At 37.8% G+C, this 14,841-nt stretch overlaps 1 protein-coding gene across 1 annotated transcript in view; it reads left to right on the plus strand.

The window, feature by feature from the left end:
- Positions 1–485: 485 nt before the first annotated feature.
- The window catches only part of LOC136850562 (uncharacterized), an 86,642-nt gene continuing 72,286 nt past the window's right edge, over positions 486–14,841 (plus strand). The window contains exons 1-2 of the mRNA XM_067124190.1: positions 486–564; positions 2,036–2,317. Of these exons, the coding sequence (XP_066980291.1) occupies positions 486–564; positions 2,036–2,317 (361 nt within the window). The remainder of the gene's footprint in view (positions 565–2,035; positions 2,318–14,841) is intronic.

The raw sequence follows: 14,841 nt of genomic DNA on the forward strand, positions 1-14,841 counted from the left end.
ATTTCCATTTTGCATTGGGCAACGATCCATTAGGAGAAGTAACTGATCCCAGCAGCTCACTAGTGCAGACCTTCACACCCAAAAGGGAGTGGAAAAGGGGGAGCTTTTACAAATATCGTCACTAGATTGCTAACTCTTAAGCCCTTATGAAGAAATACCAGGCAGTAGGAGAAAGAGGGATACCCACCGACCAAAGAGTCAAGGGAGAGTTTTAGTCATTAACAGTCTCACTCTCTTGAAGGGCTAAGTTAATGTGTCCTCAAGGAATGCAGGTGGGGGTAGATAACTGTCTTCCTGTCTTAATGCTAAGATTCAACCTCACCAACTGAGTTTTTGACCCTTCTCCTGGCTGCTTCTTTGTTCCTATTCCGTTATGTACAAGCAGCTGTTGCAGCCAGAAGGGATGCTGCCAAACAAAACTGAGGTCTTAAAATCACCAATGTCACCACCCTCATCAGTTCAGTTCAGTTCAATCCACTCAAACCATGAGCTCAGTCCAGCACAACCCTGACTGGCAGTTGTTATTCACGGGTGACCCTTGGCTCAGACAGCCCATGAGCCAGGGTGACTTTGGAACTCACACTTTCTCACTCTGGACAGACGTGTCAATTCCTGGATGTCGCCGATGACTTGGATTACATCGACATAAGGTTGTGTGTGCACGCAAAACCCAGGAAGCAACTAAGATAATGTGCCCTGGAAGGGAAAATTGGTTGGCCAGTTCTTTTTTTTTTACTCATTATTCTCTCTCTCTTGCACATTTCATCGTCTCAGTAACCTCTTGTCTTTTCAATTTAAACAGTGAATCTATTACCCCCATGTGTAAATTCCTTGACAGTGTAAAACATAATTCTCACCCCTTGCTAGCAAGTAGTAAAGTAAAGTATCTCCCTCTGAATCTTGCATTTGTTCAGTCATAGAGAGAGTATCATCTCAGTGCTAGTCTTATTTGGAGCTGTCCCATTACAAGTGTTATCAATGCCGTTACCAGTCTAGCCATGCTTCTATGTTCCTGATTGCCTGAAGATTCCACTCTACTGGGTCTGATAAAATTATTGCCTAGTTGGCTTACAGGTCCACTTGCATGTGGCCAGTATTCGTAAATGTGACGCATTATCCATTTCACTCAGTCATTGCTGCTGTGTAAATTCAAAGTTAATTAATTTAGTGAAAGTGTCCCCATTTTCTTTGGATCTTCTTCCATTCTGTGATTGTAATTAATAAGTTAATATTAAAAAATTCATTTTCACATGGCGACCTACCATTTATTGCTTGCTTGCATTTTTTCAGTTTATGGGATTACAAGGGGTTTCTTGTAAGGATAAGTTATTATTTCAAGGCCCAGTACAGTCTCCCCCCCTCTAAGCCCGTAACAACTTACAATATATATATGTGTATATATATATATATATATATATATATATATATATATATATATATATATATATATATATATATATATATATATATTATTGCATTAGGAGCCATCGTTAATTCAGGAGTTGGAGTGGATGTTCCACTGGCTACCATGATATAAATATTTCAAGGCAACCTTTCTTAAGATGACAAATAAGATAAACTTCGTCTCCCTGAATCTCCATATGAAGTGCAGTTTACACATTCTTTGGGAAAAGTCAGGATAAGAATGTCTAAGTTTTTTTTTTTTAATTGAATAAAGATTTTCTTCCCAGTACCCGGAGAATTAAAGCTATTTTTTGCTGGAGGCGAAATGACATTTTTTCAAGAATGAATATGATTTTATTTTCATCTCTGAATGAATTATGGTATTTTTGCTCCGGGTGAATAGTGTAATTTTTGTACTTCCTAATGAATAAGTACTTTTATCTCACTTCCTCTTCGAATTATAGTACTTCGCCCCTACCCCAGCTCCGAGCAAATAAATGAATTTTCTGTTTAAATGAATATAGGTATCATTCTGAGTGAATAAGGGTAGTTTTCGCATCCTTTTTTTAAAGAATATGGTTTTCTTTCCCCTATTTACGAGAAAATAAGTAATTCTGTTTCTGTTCGGCAGTTCTCGCATGGCAGAGCAACGGACAAAATACACCACAGACCACCCTGGAAGAGTCATCCACCTCTGCTACTCAACCCACACATGACCCAGGGGAGGTGAGGGTGATGTCTCTCCAGACCACTGGTGTCCCTTCCAACAGCAGCTTCGCCAGATTACTGACGCCCTTCCCAGAACTCAGAGATTTTACTGTCTGCTACAGGATCAGACAGCAAAGATACCGAAAGGAATCGACTCTTATGTCCTACGCCCTTTCGGATAATGAGGACAGGGAACTGATGATGGGTAAGTAGTCTGCTCTTCATTCTCTCTCTCCCCCCCTCTCTCACTCTACGTAAGTTAATTAGTTTGTCGTTCTTGTATGGAAGAAATGAAGTTCCCTTAAATTCAAAACTTTGTTTGGAAGCATCATTAATAATAATGATAATCATGATAATGTATATATATATATATATATATATATATATATATATATATATATATATATATATATATATATATAGAGAGAGAGAGAGAGAGAGAGAGAGAGAGAGAGAGAGAGAGAGAGAGAGAGAGAGAGAGAGAGAGAGAGAACTCAAAAATATGAAAGGGGGAAAAAAAGACATCATTGCCTTTCAGGGCAGACGCCCAGAAAAGGTGATTTGATTTGATTTGGCCTAGTGAGAGGCTAATTTATTGGACACCCCCTCCCATCCTGTGAGAGGTGCAGCATCAAAAAAGATACAAATACAGGACGCCCAGTTCTAGGCTTTAACATTCAATTAAGTACAGTTTATAATAAACATATGAATAAAATCACATTTACATTTATGTCAAAAAGATGAATAAAGTAAAAGGAGCGATATCCTCTCCTAAAGGAAAACCCTTCTGAGGTTGAATAACAGTAGTAACTAACATAATAACACATACATGACAGCAGAAGTAATAGTAATGATAATAATAGTGGTAAGAGCGCATATACATACGAGGCACTAATAATTAATATGTTCACAGCCTACTAAGGGAATCAGAGCCAATGAAACACGGTTTTTCCACCAAACATCGTGTTTTGGACGAGTCGGTAGAGTTTTACCAAAGCATCGGATAAAATTAGGGAATTTATGAAAGAAATTGGCATAATGTGTATATTTCCCGTTGCATAACCCTGGTTCTTACCTAATTTTTGCAATCAGCTCAGTGGTCTGGTTATTATTTAGTACCAAAGCATCGCAAAAGTTCGATAGTTTTGATATTTATAGAGTAAAATGAGGTCACTGATGCCGGAACCGAGAAAATCACAGACAAGGATCCTAAAACAATTCGTTACGTAAATTTAATATGATGTCATGAAGCTCCGCCCATCCAACAGGCAAGGCGGTGAATGGATATGCTTTACAGTCTAGGCTTCAACAAAGTTCGATAATGGCCAGCAGGATATGGAATTGTCCCCGTGATTGCAAGACTGCAATTGTGCTATGGCTTGCCACTTTATATACCAGCGAGAAGACCCGTGGCAAGACTTACTATAGCGTGAATAGGTAGTTATTTCTATAGTGGGTAATAGTTACTTGGCCGCCCCAGAAGTTTGGGCAGGAGCTGTTGTTAGACAATCCCGACCTCTTCCTCGAGAGTGACGATGAAGACATTTTGTAAATAAATTATGTATAGTGTTTGACGGTTTATTTGTACATCTAAAATATATTTATTAAAACAAAATGATTATAACGATATGTTCCTCATTCAAACTGATTCCAATATATTTTCCTTTCCATGCATATCGATACAAATCGTGTTACATTTGATTGATATTAAGCACGTAAATAATAGCTTGACCTCAAAATCTTGACTACTACCATTACCTTTTATTTGCAGCGAGCAGGCTATACGAGCGCTGTTTAGGGTGCTGTATGATATAAATTAAAAAAAAAAAATCAAACTACGAAAAATACCAATGAGTTACATTAACTGAAATAAACCAATGGCGTTGACCTTTACACCTCGAACATTGAAGGAAATAAGGTATCATTGTTTTTCATTTGAATTCTACTTCTAGTGACCGCTCCTGACTTGCTGCAAATAGAAGGCTATAGTGTCGAAACCTGAGGTAAAACAAAACGGATGGTGATTCCCGCCTTGAATAGATGTAGATCTAACAAATGAACTATAGACTGGTTTATTATGTGGATGAATTACATACATTGAATTATTAGTAAAGTACAAACAATACGAATATCAAGAAAATGGAAAAATTCCAAGCTAACAACTTAGTCCCAACAACTGCTGTGGAAGTTGCAATGAAAATTCCACATAATAATAATAATAATAATAATAATAATAATAATAATAATAATAATAATAATAATAATAATAATAAAAAATTATTGAGAATGCTCGCCATCATAGATATCCCTGAAACCTAGGATGTACTAATATTAATTAGCGAATATGTCATCAGCAAGTGGGCAGAGTCAAAGTGAAGAGACGTTTTCCCCATATGTAAATTTCTCTTCACTGTGGGTGGAGCCTCATGACGTCATAGGTTAACGTCATTATTATGTTCAAAACCCTTACCTGTGATTTTGATGGTTCTGGCATAGGAAACACTTTTACTCTGATAAGTTCCAGAACTATTGAACTTAGGTACTAAATAATACTTGCAAAATTTAGGTAGGGTTATAAAATATACACTCTCCAACTTTCACTTTTATCTGACGCTTTGATAAAAAGGAATTGCTGAAAAACAGTGTTTCATCAGCTCTGAATCCCTTAGTAGCCTACATTAATTGTAACAGTGCAATCTACACAAGATCACATAAGCAAAACAGATAGACAAGGATTGAAAAATGATAACAGTGTCACTAGTCTTGACTTAAATAAGCAGTCATAATTACAATAATAATAGCACTTTTCTGGTTTGCCACTTTTCTGCACCAAAAATTTATTTGGGCATTGCAAAATTTTTAAACCTTTTAAGTATGTCACTGATGGACTCTCCTGTAAGTAGGTGTATTCACAACAGATAGACAAGGATTGAAAAATCATAACAGTGTCATACTTACATTAATAATAACATTCCTAGTTTGTCATTTTCTGGGCCACATCAAAAGTTTTTTTGGGCACTGCAAAATTTTTAAACCTTTTAAGTATGTCACTGATGGACTCTCCTGTAAGTATGTGTATTACTTGGTCCTCCAAAGTTATGACATTTTCATCCCTATACTCCTGTATTCTAAGGCATGTCATGGCATGGTGGTGAAGTGTTTGTTCACCAGTTTCATTGCATATTCTACAATCACTTGTGCTGCCCTCCTTGTTTCCCATTACCTGCCATGGGTAGCTGTATCCTAATCTTAATCTAGCGTTCACAAACTCTTTATGTCTACTAATCCCCTTTTTGTCATATTTACATGTAGTGTGCATTGCTACCTTGTTATAGAACTGAACTGATCTGCTTGACTCCCTCTCTATGTGCCTCTGCGTGCTAGTCCCCGATATCTGAAGACTCCTGATGCTTGTTTTTATCTGCTTTATTGGAGACCCAAGATTGTAGTCAATTATGTCCTTTAGAGCAGCATTTTTAGCCAACTCATCTGCCCTTCCATTACCAGGTATCCCAGAGTGAGACAGAACCCATATGAACTTGACCTTTATGCCCCTTACTGCAGTTTCCTTAGTTTCATTTTAACTTCACTGACTAATTTTTCATACACAGAAACCTTGCTAGTTTTTAAGGAATCTTTACCCCTCCTATTGATTTGTGCCAAGGCAAACAGCAAGGCCATCAGTTCAGTCTGTGTGGATGAAGCCCAGTCTTGTATCCTGACCTTTATGTCTGCTTCTGAGTCAAAGGTACCACTATTCATTAGAGTTACCGTGGCACCAGCATGTCCTGTGTCTATACTCACTGATCCATCACAGTACAGCTGGTCTATGTATCCTCCCCTCCATTGTTTTATTCTATTGCTGCTTGATAATGCGGTCTCATTTCAAGTAGACATGTCTGCCTTTTTACAAGGTGGTCTGTCTACAGTCATGTTAATGGACATACAGGAGGAGTGGCTGTCCATATGTGTTTGTTGACAGACCAAAATCTACGACATTGTAATGTAGCATATCTTTAGCCATCACTGCAGTCCAGTTGTTTCCTGCTATTTGCTCCATTCCTATAGCATTCAGCAATTCTGTCTTTGGAAGAGAGTCTCTGTCGTCTCTCAGTGCTTTAATGCCAATAATGGTGTTGATATCTCTAATTCTTTCTGCTATCGATGCTTTCTCACTACTTCATTTTGAATGGCTTCAAGCTTTGTCAATTTGTATTTTGAAAGGCAAACAAGAGCCGGAGCAGCATAGTCACTCACAGTTCTGATGTATGCCACATACATCAGAAGTACAGCTACTGATGCCTCCTTGCAGCCAAATGCCATGGCTTTTAGAGGTCTCATTCTAGTTTTGCAACATGTGATTAAATACTTTACTAGCATGTCCCTACCATGATTACCACCTACAAATTGGTATACATCAACATATTCAAGTTTATTATCTTGCAGTATCTTTCTTTTGTCTTTTCAATTGAGATCACAAATCCTGACTCATCACAAATTCTGCCGATAATATTCAGCGAGTTTTGCATCTGAAGATAAGATCTTGACTGAATATGGATATCATTTGCATGAGCAGTTATCATAGTTCCTCTGGGCAACTTTGCACTAACAACCATATTAATGACACTGAACAAGGTTGGACTCAAAACGCTTTCTTTGTGGTGTGCCAAGTTCGAAATCCTTAACAGAGGGCCTCTTCTCTTGAAAAAGTACATAACCCTTCCTATCTGTGAGATAATCCTTAATCCATGTCAAGGGTTTACCTTTTACACCCATTTTTGTCAACTCATACAGGATTATTTGTCCATTAGCTTTGTTAAAGACACGTTTTAAGTCTAAGACCACAGTGTATTTTGCAGTTGTTAACATGGAATGTTGTTATGCAGGAAGCTTTACTCCTCCCTTTTATGAACCCATTTAGATTTGGATGAAATAGACCACCAATCTTGGCTAGCAGCCTGTTCAAAATTAGTCTTTCTAGCATTTTACAGAAACAAGAAGCCAAAGATATGGGTCTAAAGTTCCCAGGATCTCCAGGCTTGGGGACAGGTACCATGATGACCTTTTTCCAATGATATGGTATTGTTCCACTCCTGTAAATCATGTTGAAAAGCTTAAGGAGAGGGTTGCCTTAACCTATAATATATTATAGGTGATCCCGTCCTCTCCCAGTATCGTTGACTTTCCTTTCTTTATTGACTGCAACAATTCAAACTCAGTAATATCCACACAGGAGTCATCCTCGGTTGAGATGGCCATATTAATACAACTATTCCTAAGCGCTGATTTTGTTTTTAAATTTACTTCTAATTTTGTCAGGCAGGGTGTTCATGGATGATGCAGTTGCCCATCCCTCCACAAGCTCCTCTGCCTTGCCTTGTGGGTCTTCATGAGTTGCCCCCTGAGTGCGAGCGCCCCTTGCAGTGTCAATGTATTTCTATTCTTTCTGCGATGATGTTTCATGTTGGATAGTTCCTACAAAATTGGTCCAAAATTTTTCTCTGGCTTTCATTTTAATTACTCTAAACTGCTCTGCCATAAATTGGAGAGCTCTAGTTTTCTTCAGTATGACTTTTACGTCACCTATGGGACACATTTCATTAGTGTAATGTAGTTAAAACTTAAGTATACCTTAGTTTTACCAGACCAATTGGTTACTTAGCAACGGGACCTACAACTGATTTTGGAATCCGAACCACATTATAGCGAGAAATGAATTTCTATCACCAGAAATAAATTCCTCTAACTCTTAATCAGCCGGCCGGAGACTCGAACTCGGGCCTAGCGAGTGCTAGTCCAAAGTTCTACCGACTCTCCCAACGAAGAGCTTAGTGTATTGTAGTATTTGACGTCGGGATAATCCTTGTAACATTTTTTATTTTTTGACCCGTTAATATTACCCTTAATATTTTTTCGTCTCCTGTTTGGTTTTGATAAAATGATTTCTATTTAGTTCTGTAAGTCGTCTGCAAATTCTAAAATCCTCGTGTCAGACACCTCATATGTTTTATACCATTTCCCCCATATCTTTGATAAAGGCGGCAGTTTTGTCATAGGTAGATGGAATCTTTTTCTCCTTTTAAAATATTGTCTTTTCTTAACAGCAATCACAGCTTTTACTGCAAAATGATCAGAAACCAAAGTATTCACCATCTCTACCGAGCATCTCCCATACGGATCTTTATACAAGCATACATAACCGAGCCGTCCTCCCTTCCCACGTGTAGGTTCATTATCACCCAAGACCCTTGTGTGTTCACAATTCTCTGTGTATTCATACCATCTCCTTCCATTTTCATTACAATGATCTCCTATAGAACCCTGTACAGGATGTCGTGCATTTAAATCCCCTACTAACAGCTTTGGTTCCTCATACAAAAAAAATCAGGAAACTTGCTTGTGTCCAATTCCCCCTTCGGGACATAAAGATTAACAATGTTAATTTAGTGTGTAGCCATCTAATATTACTCCTATTCCTATGCATTCAGTATTGCAGTATTTCCAAAATCAGTTGTCAGCAGCTGAGTTGGAATAGTATTCTTGACATATATCATTAATCCCCTGATGTCATCTTGATGTTCATAAATAAATCTTGTAAAGGTGAAGGAGTAAAACCTATGGAACTTTTTTTAACATCGTGATCCACCTAAGCTATCCTTTTGACCGCCTAAGCCTAAACTATCTCCAGTGTCTCGCCTTTCCAATTCAGCTTACGATACAAAAACTTCAGCCTATGATACCCACACATTCATCATCCATGAAACAAGTGAAATGGTTCATAATTACAAACGGGTAGGTCATTCGCTAATGGCTAATGGTTTATATTTGAGACACTCTGTAATTAGGCGCTTTTGGTTTTTTTTCACTTACGATTTAACTCTATATGCCATGTATTTTACTCCCTAAGAAACAGCAAATGACTAACAGTAGTTTCTGTTATCTGCACGACGTCAATGTAACATTTTTGATTTGTTCTTTCATTTTTCCACATGGGAATACTGAGTTCTGAGCAAGCATAATGAGCAAGTACGGCACCTTAGGGATTGCGCCATGAGAACTGTTGTTTCAGTAATAGTCTTTATTACGGGTTTCTGAATACCATGAGTTTTCAATAACAAATACTTCCCATGAAAAACAGTTCACTTGAATGACCTTTATTACTTGACTGGTATTGGTTAGCTTACAGAGATTATATTATTCAAACAATCTTCGTAAGGAAAAGACGATATTTTCTATGCAAACAGATTGTTTATTTTGTAGCTCACAAAACTTAAGTTAGGACCTACACTGATAAATATATTATTTCACAAACCTCTCTTTAATAAATTCGAGATGCAAAGGGATCTCAAATATTTGAGTATTGCAGAAATTAAAACATTTATGAATGAAATCACTATCACATAATAATGTTTAGGTATGTTTCTCTGACATAATCTTAAAGAACTTAAAGTTTCATCTAATATAAATTAGGTACAACAGAACCTCCAAGATATTCTGATGACGCTTTGGTGAGTCATGTCCTTGAGTCAACAGAAAGGCATTGATGACGAAGGTGGTCCAATAATTCTAAGCTCTGACGCGTGACAGTATATGAATTTAACATTAGTGTGTGCTCTAATAATGTAACCATCCAAAATCGATGAGAAAGAGGTTAAACACGAAAAGTGACAATTACCAACATGACAGCAATATGCCCGTACCAATGCCTTGCGTTACGGATGTTATGACAGTCTGGAACATTCGTGCGTATGAAAGAGAGCAAAAGATTATGAAAACTGAACGTTTTTTAAAAGTAAAGGAGAACTAAGCTCTCGAGCCACAGAATTTTCAGCATCTACGTACACTTGCAAAGTTGCCCTATTTCCCATTCTAACGATTCAAATCAGCTTTCTCTTGCATCTGGCAATATCTTAGACCTTGAACTCCGAGAACACACGAAAAACTCACTTTAGATAATATGGTCGAATAAAACAATTTTTAGAGTTAGCGGATACCTTAAAGAACTCCCACAAAAGATGATGTCCCTATGAAAGTACAGTGAAAACTGAGGAATTATCAACCCCTGTTCAATGTTCCAGACTTCCATCACGAAAGGTATATCCAGTATCTAAGAATTTTCTTACAATACCATAAGAAAACCGGAGTAAAAACTTGATTTTTCCCGATTCGTTTCGATGATTTTGCGAAACATCACCTACGTAATTATTATATTAGTCAAGACACTGAAAATCTGACTTAACAGAATGCAGTTCAATTTTGTTTCTTTATAGGCAAACATTTTTACCTAATTTTTTTTCCTTCTACACTGGTGATTTTTTCCCACTTCTGTTTCACCCTGCATGTAAATGCTAAATATTGGAGCTAATAACATCCTATATCTTCAAACATTACACAACACAAGAAAAACGATATAGCTTAGTTCCAAGGTCGAATATTTCCACAACAATGGGAAGACGCTTTTATGCTACAAAATTTTTTTCAAACAAAAGAAAATTCTTATATAAAATAAGCAAAGGTGCCAAATACCGGAGAATACATCAATAAAACTCGTCGATAAAGTAATTAAGCGTTAACGAATACGCATGGGGATTTCCAGAGAATGTAGTGCCACTAAGAGTACTGTAATTCCTTAAGTGTAGGCATTGCCTTAACGCTACAAATAACATTAGCGATAAATCACAGAGAGAACGATCATTGAATGTTGACGCGTACTAAACATTTTACCTTTTGTCTTATAAGTAGCGCGCGCGCACACACACACGCACACACACACTTTCGCTCCTGGCGAGCTAAAGTTTAACAATGAACAGGACAGCAAGAAGACCGGCAATCATTTCTTCTTTTCATTTACACCAGCGTTTCCGGGATCCTTTCCCATCATCAGGGCTACAATAAAGTAAATTTTCATAATTTTAACAAATACGCTAAGATAGCTCATATTTATTAGAAATTTACTAAGAGATTCAGAGCAAATGAAACACGGTTTTTCGGCAACAATTTTTTATCAAAGCAGCGGGTAAAGGTGAAAGTTGGCAAGTGTATATTTTATAACCCCACCTAATTTTTGAAAGTATTATTTAGCACTTAAGTTCGATAGTTATGATAATTATAGCGTAAAATGGAGTCGCCGATGCTGGAACCGAGAAAATCACATACAAGGATCCTAAAACCATTCGTGACGTAAACATAATGTGATGTCATGAGGCTCTACCCATCCACCAGGTAGGCAGTAAGTCACTAATGCTTACACAGTCTAGGCTTCAACAAATTCAATAATGGCCAGCAGGATATGGAATTGTCCCCGTGGTTGCAAAACTGCACTTGTGCTACAGCTTGCCACTTTGTATACAAGCGAGAAGACCCGTAGCAACATTTACTATAGCACGAATAGGTAATTATTTCTATAGTGGGTAATAGTTACTTGGTCACCCAGGAAGTGTGGGCAGGAGTTGTTAGACAACATCCATGAGTGTGTGGATTCAGGAACCAGTCATCACTGACATCGCTAGCGACGATGAGGATGGGGATGATGAAGACTTTTGTAAATAAATTATGTATAGTGTTGACCGTTTTATTTGTATATCTAAAACATACTTATTAAAACACAGTGATTATAACAATATGTTCCTGACTCAAACTGATTTCAATATATTTTCCTTTCCATGCATGTCAATATAAATCGTATTACATTTGACTGATATTTGATATTAAGTAGGTAAATAATAGCTTGCCCTTAGAATCTTGAATTCTACCATTACCTTTCATTTGCAGTAAGTATACGAGCGCTGTTTACGTTGCTATCTGATATAAATAAAAAAAATAAAAGAAAAATAGCAATGGGTTACATTAACAAATAAAATAATGGTGTTGACCTTTACACCTCTAACAATTGAGAGAAATGAGGTATCACTGCTTTTCATTTGAATTATACTTCTAGTGACCGCTCCTGACTTGCTGGAAATAGAAGGCTACAGTTTTGAGGTAAAACAAAATGGATTGTCTTTTTGTGTTCCCGCCCTGAATAGATGTAGATCTAACAAATGAGTTAAAGACTGGTTCATTATATGGATGAATTACATACCTGGAATTATTTGTAAAGTAGAAACAATACGAATATAAAAAAAATCGAAGAATTCCAACCTAATAACTTAGTCACATCAACTGCTGTGGAATCTGCGATGAAACCTCCACAAAGTAGTAATATAATAATAATAGTAATAATAAAAAAAATTATTGAGAATGCTAATACAATCAAAGGAACGATGACAAATCCTGCTCGCCATCATTGATATCACTGAAGCCTACGATGGGTACTAATATCAATTAGTGAATATGCCATCGGCAAGTGGGCAGAGCCACAGCGGAGACACGTTTTCCCCATATGTAAACTTCTCTTCACTGTGGGTGGAGCCTCATGACGTCATAGGTTAACGTCACTATTGTGTTCAAAACCCTTACCTGCGATTTTGATGCCTCTGGCATAGGAAACACACTTTTACTCTGATAAGTACGAGAACTATTGAACTTAGGTACTGAATAATACTTGCAAAAATTAGGTAGGGTTATAAAATATACACTTGCCAAATTTCACCTTTATCTGATGCTTTGATAAAAAGGTGTTGCCGAAAAGCCGTGTTTCATTGGTTCTGAATCCCATCGTAGTTACATAGAACAACAGTTGTCACCCTTGATTTGGGACCACCTTGAGGTGGTGAGGGGGCTCAAACCCGGGAATCTGTTCCCGGGTTTGAGTCCAAGAGTCTCATATACCATTGTATTTTTCTTTGAATTAATTTTTGTGGAATTTTCCGCTTTTGCTAACATTTGCGGACCTGATAAACAGGAAAAGATATCATAACTGGGATTGGGTTTATATCCAAAGCTAAATAATGGGAACTGTGGTAGGACCATCAGCTGCCTGATAATGTTCGGACCTGAGAGACATCAGGCGGAACTATTCTTTAGGGCTGGACCATGGATTCCAGTGGGGTCCGGTTCTGGGGATAGGATTCTTGGCATTCCATCTGGTTTGCCCATAACATGATTAGAGTGGGGATGATAGTATTCTCACAATATCTTCAGTCCTAGCAAGCAGGTTTGGCTTACACTTGGGCCACTATAATTATGTGCCATCCCATGTGGGGTAGGGTAGGGATGCGGACATTTGGGAGTCGGTTCTCACTTGTGCCATTGGTGGAAGAATAAACCCCATGAAAGGCTGATGATATCTTTGTAAGGTTTTCAGGTTTATTATTATTATTTTTTTTTTTTACCCCTCTCAGATCTTTATGTCTAGCATTTATAAGGATTCGAGTACCTACCCCTGGACCCTCTGATGGTGCTGTTCTGGCAAAGATGACGACCTCTGCACCCACCTTGGAGCAGGACACAGACTTCTCAAAGAAATCATCCAAAATTAAATCCCCAACACAGCCAGGTCGTGTGAAAAATTAGAGAATGCTCCATATCGAAGACTTACCAGTCTGTTGTGATTATGAAATGGATCTCGACAGCTCTGAACTCATTTGGAACTGTTGTAGAAATCAGGATGAACTTTACTGATATTGAATCTAAATGGGAAGCATGGGTTACCTTTAGTAGCCATGATGAGGCTCTAAAGGCTAGTAGTATGATAAGTGCCATACAAATAGGTCAAGCTACAGTACGGGGAGCCTTAACAGACAAAGTTCCCAAAGACATGGACGTTATGTGCCATCTAAATGGGCTCAGGATAAACCAGAGATAAACCAGAATGCAGAAGTAAGGACTCCTAAACCTCCTATGTGGCCAAGGAGGAAAATTATAACTACTAGAAATTTTGCAGGTTTCTTCAGAAAAAGGTAGGAGGAATAAAGAGCGATGATATTTCTCGTTTTGGGAAGAACACTGTTCTTATTCATGCCAAATCCATAACCCAAGTATATATGCTGACCTTGTTGGACATAAAAAAAATTATGAAATGATTACGAAGATCAAGCCCCACTTAAGCTTTAGTTATGGGAGAGGAGTACTGTTTGATAAAGACCTTTATGACATGACAGAAGAAGAAATTCTAGAAATGAGTCCCATTTCAGTTTGGAGAGTGAAAAAGGCAGCTATTGCCAACATGATCATTTTAACCTTTGTAGACTCTGAAGTACCTTCTCATATCATATTTGAAAATGAAAGGGTATGAGTACGTCCTTTCCAGCAAAGACCAATGCAGTGCTATCATTGCTTTAAGTTTGGCCATCCATCAAAAGACTGAAAAAATGCTAAAATTTGTATAAATTGCTCTGGTGTCCATCATGAGCATGAATGTAATAGAAAAGCAAAATGTGTTAATTGTCAACTGGAACATAAATCCAATAACAAAAATTGTGAAGTTTACAAATTTGAATTGTCTGCACTAAATAAAGCCAATGCTGAACACATAAGTATCGGTTTTGCAAAAAAGACAATTAGGTCAACAACCTAGGAGCTATGCTCAAGTTCTTAATCCACTACCCCTATCTACCACTAGGGGTGCAGTGGCAGCACCCTCTAATGTAGCAGGTGCATCAACTCCTGTGGTAGTGGCCCAGCCATCTGGGTCAGGTGCTTAGCCTGTTGAGGCTACAGCACAAGCCTCCAAGGAGGATAAGATGGCACTTAACCCAACCACCTTGGAGTTGTCTCAGGCAGAGTCTCTGCCTGATTTCATGGAGACTGAGGAGCAAGAGCACCAAAAGAGGAGACGTTCCCCCTCAT

This window comes from Macrobrachium rosenbergii, chromosome 3, assembly GCF_040412425.1.
Source record: "Macrobrachium rosenbergii isolate ZJJX-2024 chromosome 3, ASM4041242v1, whole genome shotgun sequence".
NCBI classification, from domain to species: domain Eukaryota; kingdom Metazoa; phylum Arthropoda; class Malacostraca; order Decapoda; family Palaemonidae; genus Macrobrachium; species Macrobrachium rosenbergii.